Source organism: Eleginops maclovinus, chromosome 18 (assembly GCF_036324505.1).
Source record: "Eleginops maclovinus isolate JMC-PN-2008 ecotype Puerto Natales chromosome 18, JC_Emac_rtc_rv5, whole genome shotgun sequence".
In the NCBI taxonomy this organism is placed as follows: Eukaryota; Metazoa; Chordata; class Actinopteri; order Perciformes; family Eleginopidae; genus Eleginops; species Eleginops maclovinus.
Window position 1 is genome coordinate 6,453,238 of NC_086366.1, and position 7,657 is coordinate 6,460,894.

General features: G+C 39.4%; 2 protein-coding genes across 2 annotated transcripts; one reads left to right on the forward strand and one right to left on the reverse strand.

Annotated features, from left to right (window-relative positions):
* Positions 1-153: 153 nt before the first annotated feature.
* On the reverse strand, positions 154-2,842 carry trappc4 (trafficking protein particle complex subunit 4). Its single transcript, XM_063907624.1, has 5 exons — positions 2,616-2,842; positions 1,355-1,529; positions 955-1,058; positions 711-837; positions 154-617 (listed from the first exon to the last, which is right to left on the reverse strand). Exons 1-5 carry the CDS (start codon positions 2,788-2,790, stop codon positions 539-541), a joined length of 660 nt encoding a protein of 219 aa, XP_063763694.1. The 5' UTR covers positions 2,791-2,842; the 3' UTR covers positions 154-538.
* Positions 2,843-3,002: 160 nt separating this feature from the next.
* rps25 (ribosomal protein S25) lies at positions 3,003-5,680 on the forward strand. The gene is made up of 5 exons (XM_063907625.1): positions 3,003-3,097; positions 4,025-4,114; positions 4,208-4,391; positions 5,390-5,524; positions 5,612-5,680. Exons 1-4 carry the CDS (start codon positions 3,095-3,097, stop codon positions 5,518-5,520), a joined length of 408 nt encoding a protein of 135 aa, XP_063763695.1. The 5' UTR covers positions 3,003-3,094; the 3' UTR covers positions 5,521-5,524; positions 5,612-5,680.
* The last annotated feature ends 1,977 nt before the right edge of the window (positions 5,681-7,657 follow it).

The following is a 7,657-nucleotide window of genomic DNA, read 5'->3' on the forward strand; positions in this document are numbered from 1 at the left end:
TTAAAGTAGCAAAACTGCATCGTAAATCTACTCAACTTTTACAAGTAAAAGTCCTGCATTCAAAATCTTACTTACGTAAAAGTACAAAATGATTGGATTACTCAAGGTACCAAAAGGAAAGGGGATATATATCCACAATAAATATGACAAAGCTTTTACACACAGTATGTTATTTAATCTTCGAGTATTTACAAAACAAAATGTATTTACAATGAGTTAACAGAGTGGTGCAGGAATGAGTCCTAAAATCAGATCCTGTTCCCACGTTTGTTTCTTTTTTTTAAATGTATTTTTGGTTTTAAGTCTGAAATAAGGTCTGTGGTTAACACAAGCTAAAGAGATTTAAACATTTTGTTCTACGACATATATTACGTCATTAAATACCTCACTGGTGAATTAAAAAAGGGGTCCTTCAGGGTCCACGACAAAAATACATCATCCCTGCACCACTCTATTGCCAGTCAGATATCATCAAAACAAATCCTCTTTCATTTGAAGTCAGTAAATCTGTTGTTGGAAAACTAACTCTTGAATCTTTTTAAGATCCCGCTCCAAAGTTGCCCGCTTTCTCTGCGATCTCCAGCGAACCCTTCAGATTCTGGTCAAAGAGTTCACACCTGATGATTAATCAAAGTGTTAGAATTTGAATATGTAATCTAAGCAAGTAGCGGATTCTAATTTTAGGACAGCAGATTGGAAAGCTCTCTTACCTGATTGGCATTTCCAGGGAGTAAAACGGGTTCTTGAGGGCGAAATCTGAATATATCTCATAAATCTTCCTCAACAGAGCATCTATTCCAGATTGCCGGGGGTCCGCCAGCACGATGAACTTTATCCCTGGAGGAACAATAGGATTTAGATGAGATATTCTATATTGATTTTTTAATTGAACCAAAAAACAAATCACACTTGTCTTTAAAAACAATGGCTCATGAAGCTCGTTTAACTACTGACCGGTGAGAGTCTGGTAGCAGTGGAGTTTGAACACGTCCGTTTCCAGCATCTCAATTCCTGAACTGCCAACCTCTGGGGACAGCTGGGAACCGATAGCAAACAACCTGCGGAAAACACACCCCAGAAATATAATGCTTTACATGTTGATGAAAAGGTATTAAAAAAATAATTAGTATGTAATACAACTGATCCACATGAGGATCAGGTACAAATGGATAAAGAAAATAGGATGACTGATTATTTTGACTTAAGTAACTAGTCTTCCACGTATGGGATTCAGTTAGAAATGGATGTGTAGTAACAGCCTCTCTGTTCTATTACTGATTCGGTTTTCAGTGAAGCCTGTAAAGGTTAGAAACAGTGACTCGGATCTGTTTTATGAAACATTAATTCAACTTACGAGTGGAACATGGATGCCAACATCAGCTTCTCGTTGGAGCTGAGGCGCGCCCGTCCAAAGCGAATAGACACGGGATAATTTGAGGAATCCTTTAAATATTCAAGGATGTCCTTTCCCTCTGCCGTGTTTTTGCCGAGCACATCAGCGCCGTTGATGGACAGCACAGCATGGCCCACTGGAGAATAACAACACGCACAAGTTTCAGCAAATAAAGTTTAAAAGTTAGACTTTGACAAGGCATGCAGCCTAATGGTGAGCATCCCAGAATAATACTGAGGACACTTTCAATGTCAAATTAATTATGCAGACCGAGAAACTGCAGAGGAGGAACATTTATGGGGAAATCCCAATGTTCACAGTGCCCTTTGTTAATAAGGCCACAATTCAAATTGCAAATGAATTCAGGGAGAAGGATGTTTCAAATGCTACTGTGCAGAAACCAATCCCTAAAGAAAAAGGAAACACAAAACTGTAATGCACAAACATAAATGCATAGTTTTCAAAAAGTATAATATCTGTAGCCAATGATCCAGTAAAACAAACATTGCTGGGAAGACTTATCCCTTTAAAATGTATATATAGACAAACAGATAAACTCAAATTGGGAAATTATTTTGTTACACCATCAGAAGGTCATCAAGGCACAGCACAAAGAAGTTGGAAATAAAATGTAAAACAAAAACAGATAAACATATCAACAGTGGAAAGATAACTATGCCGTGTATGCAGTGGTGTAAAGTCACAAAGTACTCAAGTTCTTTACTTAAGTACAAATTTGAGGGACTTTACTTGATAATTTCAAGTGTTTTGCTTCATTTATTCAATACCTTCAGTTATTTAGCAGATTTTGATTAATGATGTGAAATAGAATCAACACTTAAATAAGACTTTATTCACACCTGGAGTTACATTCACAAGCTTAAGTAATATGTCGAATGCAGGACTTGTACTTGTAAAAGGTGAGTATTCGTACACTTCTACTTTTACTAAGGTACAAGATCTGAGTACTTCTTCCACCTCTGCATACACACTGAACTATACAAGAATAGACCAAACTACCATAAGTAACATACACATAGGATACTACATTATACAAGTATGCAAAGTAGTTTTTAGATTACCATTTAAAAGGCAGTGAGCTAGAGAGAACGGTGTTTCATAAAAAGGTGCATTTCTTAAAAGAACATTTACTTCAGTGGTTTAGCTCTTAGTAAGTCAATACCCCAAAGCTAGCATTGAGCTAATACTATGCTAACGTTACCTTTGATTCCGTCCCTCTGTCCAAACGACACGACCACCTTCTCATCGTGATGCTTCAGCACTAAATCTAAAGGGAAGCTGAAGGTCTTCTCGGCGTCCGCTCTGGGGACATAATTGTCATATTGGTAGATTAAACCTCCAGCCTTGTTCACCACATACACACTGAAGATCACCATCTTTGCGACGTCCTGCACAGCTGACTACACTCAGGTCAGGTGACCACAAAGTGTCAGAAAAAATCTAAATCAAATTAGCTAGTTTTTATTTATTAATCATTTGTATGTTTGTATTAATAAACACTCTGTATAACTGTTGTGTAGCAATCTGTTGAGCCAATACAAATTCAAAGTAATTTATTTTAAAAAAACAGAAGAACTCAATTACCCACAAGTCCCTGCTCCACTTCCGCATATACGGGGTGTCTAAGGGGCTCTTCCACGGGTTGAACTTCCTTTCGCTCCGACATCTTGACGAGGAAACATGGTGAGGACAGTTATTACACGTTTTGTAGATATAAATAACACTTTTTACACATTTCTGAAACGTATTTCGAGTTCTTATCTTTCGGAGCGTTTGTCGATAGCATTGCGCCTCCCAATGCTGTGACAAAAGTGTGTGGATGAAACATTAATTTGTTACATTTTACACATTTAGCGGTTGGCTAGTTGGCTAGCTAATGTTAGCCAGTTTGCTAATTCCACCATGCTTTCATGCTACACTGTTAACAGTATATAAGCCAACTAAGATGCCATGGCTACATAACATAATACATTAATGTACACAGGACTCTGTCAGTGAAACATCTAAGTTGCCTGTTTATTGAAACTATATGAATGATGTCAATTGTGAGGCCTGCAACGCTTTTTGAGGACGCTGACAAGGCCATCCCATGCCGGCCAACCATATTAACATCACTCCGCTAGCTATTTTCATCAAAAGGGCGACTTAGGTTTCCATAATCATGCTCCAAAAGCTTCGTGATGCATGTGTGCAAGCTTTTTAACCATGTGCTGCTCACCAGTGGTGGAATAAGTACAAATATCATTTACTTAGGTGAACAATAACACAGCAGTGTAGAAAAACTGAAGTCATGTTAAAGTAAAATTACAAAGGTGGATATGTCATTTTAATTTTGCGGTGGCGTATGGATGAGAAAACATGGATACATTTTTACAGTGTCTGGTATCTCCATGTATAATAGTCCTGTTTTTAAGTGAATGTTAGTTTTAATAATATAGACTAAGACTGCCAAAATGCGCAGTAGAAGTATAACGTAGCATAAATGTGAAAACTACATGTACCTCAAAATTGAACTTCAGTGCAGTACTCCAGGTACTTTACACCACTGTTGATCACATGCAGTCCCAAAGATATTATGAATTAATGAAACATGTTGATCTCTGTTTACAGCCTCCCAAGCAGGATAAGAAGAAGGACGCTGGGAAGTCCAAAAAGGACAAGGACCCAGTTAACAAGTCCGGAGGCAAGGCCAAGAAGAAGGTATGAGTTTGTTTATTCTCTTCACGTTTGCCTTGCGGACTAAATGTTTGATCAGATTTTTCTAATCATTGAAATACTTGTTGTTCTGAGTAGAAGTGGTCTAAGGGAAAAGTGAGGGACAAGCTCAACAACCTGGTCCTCTTCGACAAGGCTACCTACGAAAAGTTGTACAAAGAGGTGCCCAACTACAAGCTCATCACCCCCGCTGTTGTGTCTGAAAGGCTGAAGATCCGTGGCTCCCTAGCCAGGAACGCCCTCCAGGAGCTGCTCGCCAAAGGTGAATATCTGACAAAATGTCTACCTTCGGATCAATCATTGCAAGATTTAAGCCCCTGTGCGGCTCAAGTCTCAGATTTCGTGTAGCGAGTTCGGACAGAATTAGCTCCATTGTTGGTTCTGCAGTGTTATTTTCTGGTGAGAAGTGCAATTCTGTCCAAAGAAATCATTGCAAAAACTCAACTAGAAGTTGGAACTGGGCAGTATTACTCTCGAGTAATCTTATCTATGGTAATATTTAACATTAGTGGAGGAGAACAAGGTGAACTAACAGCAACATGGCCATGTTTAAAAATCTGCATGCAACACATGTTATCCCTATCAGTCATCGACACAGCTCTTTGGCTGTGTAACTTCTATAAAGGCTCACTCTGCGTATCCACACTGAGTGTTTTCAGCTGTTCTCAGTTGGCAGAGATTTGCATGTTTGAAATGCAGTTTATCTCCTGCTGTCATCAGTAATCATAGTTGCAACATTGTTGTCAATTCTTTTGAAATCATTTTCAAAATACTGAAAGGATAAACTGCTAGATGAAAGCAAAAGGTACAATGGTGACTTTGAAAATGTTGTTTTTCAAAAAACTCTTTACAGAGCTGTGAACTCAACTTTTGTCTGTCTTTATGCAACCTGCCACTTGTATCAAAAGACCTGTTTGCTCTATTATGTTTAATTAAAAAGTGCTGTCTTGTTTCTATTGCATGTTGTAATATTTGAAACATACTCTCCTGGTCCAAAACTATTCAACTTCAGGAGTTTGTTCTCCCTTTTTTTAATAAACACTATGGTTGTAATGATTTTGGAGGTGGAATGACTACATCACGCTTTATTGCACATATTGTGTTAACACGCTACTCATTATGAACCCCAACGGTATCTCTGACGTTAAGAATTATCTATAGCACCCAATAACTGATCTGCAGTGAAAATGACTGAGATAAGTCCACTTATGAACTGGTGTGGATAAAACTAACAGATCATGATCCTTTTTTGTCTTCCAGGCATGATCAAACTGGTGTCCAAACACAGAGCACAGCTGATCTACACACGTAACACCAAGGGTGCAGATGAGGAGGAAGCAGCCGCCGCAGCAGCAGCAGAGAAAGGAGAGAAGGGAGAGAAGAAGGCATAATCAGGTACAACAACATGTAAACAAAGATGTATTGAGATGTATGTTTGTATTGAGCTGCATTCACTGACTTGAAGCCCTTTTTGTCTTGCAGGTTCTCCTGTGTTTCCTGTGATGAGCTGTTTGTAATAAAAGGTGAATAAAAACAAAAGTCAAGACAAAATCATACTAGTGTTCATTCATTACTGTTCATGGGTAAACTGCTGTCATTTTTATAATAGTGGTGCAGACAAGAAATGGTTTTGTAAACCTTCATGGTTTTTAATTTCACCATTTGGGTATTTACTTAGATCAAATATTTTACGGTGACTTGACAACGTCTGTACAGGGACTACACATGAAAAATAGCCTCTTAGCTAACTGGAGCATTTACATAAATGTCTAATGGCCACTGTCCCTGTTAAACAAATAAAATAAGTCGGGGAAACATGCAATAAAACCAGCACTGCATACAAAATCACGGTAGGCATTCGTGAGGTACATTTAAGGGCAAGGTTCCTCCAGAGAGGAACATTAAAGTGGCTTCCTTGTTTTGGCTAAATGTGTGTTTCATCATAAAACTGTAAAAGGTTTTTTTTAACCCCTCTACTTCAACGCAATGTGCCTTTTGATTATTGGAGAGAATCATCAGCGTAGCACTTAATTTGGGATAATTAAAAAATGAATGTGCTTTTTCACCATAAGCATTCCAGCCATCGTCTCCTCTCAGCAGCACATTAGACGATTGTTACTAACCTGTGCTGCTCGGTGTGTTCTCGCCTCAAATTAAGGCGTGTGTTGCATTCAATGACTATCAGCGAGTTCTCAGTTCTGCTGTGTGCACACACTGCACCTAACGTTCTCATCCAACAAATTCAAAGAGACGGCTCGACTCGGCTGATCTTGTTTCCATTGCACGGCGGCTCAGTTCCAACCTGGTGTCAGAGATTCATCATTAATGTTCTCCATTTGTCTGTAAAAAGCCACAGGCATTCAAAGGTCATGAGATATTGATAAGAGACTGTATAAAGATGAAGCTACCCCCCCCCACACTGTCAGATGTAGGCTCAGGGCGTGACAGACGCACAAGTCTGGTGATGGATGCTTTCAGACGTCCCTTTGTCAACGCTCAGCGATCCCTCGAGCTGCTGAACACGCTGCAGTGTGCTCGCCTCTTGACGGGCGCAGCGTCAATCTGTGGACACATGCCTGTTCGATGGAGCTGCCGCTTCTCTTAATATACCTAGAATAGAGTTGCTTTTTCAATTACTGTATTACTGAAATATTTTAGGGGATTAACGGCTTAACTTTGCAAACTAAACCCACCTGTCTTGCCTCTGCCTTGGCCATTCAAATAAATAAAATATACTTAAGAGTTCAGCCTTTTCAAACTAATGCTCATACAATGGTTTTTCTTGTTTGAAATCTGCATTTTTCTTGTTCTGAGCTGACCAATCATCAGACTGGGCTCTGGTTCCTGACAGAGGGTAAAAAGGGTGCTTTATAAAGATACTGTATTTATTTTCAACTAAAACTGATTTTGTAAACTACTAATTTAGAAGGTTTCATTTTTAATATCTTGTCTTACGTAATACACTCGCTGATATTTTCTCGGATTTATTTCCATTGCTTTTGATATTGAGGTTATTCAAAATGAAGGTATCAGGTTAAATTACTTCACGGTTGTGAGACTTGGATTAGATTACATTCTTTTACAGGTAACTAGTAATAGCAATGGACTACATTTGAGAGTAACCCTCCCCACCCTGGTATTTTAGATAGAAGATAGAATCGGAGGATGAAACCCTCTTTATTTGTCACATACATGCAGACAGCAGAGCACACACAGTGAAATTGGTCCTCTGCATTTAACCCATCCTAGTACTAGGAGCAGTGGGCAGCTATCGTGCAGCGCCCGGGGAGCAATGGGGAGGGGGGATTGGAAGTGTCCTTGCTCAAGGGCACCACAGCAGGGCCTAGGAGGTGAACTGGGACCTCTCCAAGTAGCAGTCCACTTTCCATATTTCAAGTCTGTTCGGGGACTTGAACCGGTGACCCTACAATTCCCAGTCCAAGCCCCTACTGACTGGACCACTGCTGGACCATTCTGCTGCATAAGATATGAATAGAGGACCCTCACTGAATCCCCCCTTTTTTTTTT

What these genes read in the sequence shown, in the direction of transcription:
- rps25 (XM_063907625.1), top strand. An exon ending in GAGGCAAGGCCAAGAAGAAG is followed by an intron (nt 4,115 to 4,207) that starts GTATGAGTTTGT and finishes TGTTCTGAGTAG; the next exon opens with AAGTGGTCTAAGGGAAAAGT. An exon ending in CCAGGAGCTGCTCGCCAAAG is followed by an intron (nt 4,392 to 5,389) that starts GTGAATATCTGA and finishes TTTGTCTTCCAG; the next exon opens with GCATGATCAAACTGGTGTCC.
- trappc4 (XM_063907624.1), bottom strand. Translation starts at nt 2,790, where the DNA reads ATGGTGATCTTCAGTGTGTATGTGGTGAACAAGGCTGGAGGTTTAATC. An exon ending in ACAGAGGGACGGAATCAAAG is followed by an intron (nt 1,530 to 2,615) that starts GTAACGTTAGCA and finishes GTTATTCTCCAG; the next exon opens with TGGGCCATGCTGTGCTGTCC. An exon ending in CTGCTACCAGACTCTCACCG is followed by an intron (nt 838 to 954) that starts GTCAGTAGTTAA and finishes TTGTTCCTCCAG; the next exon opens with GGATAAAGTTCATCGTGCTG.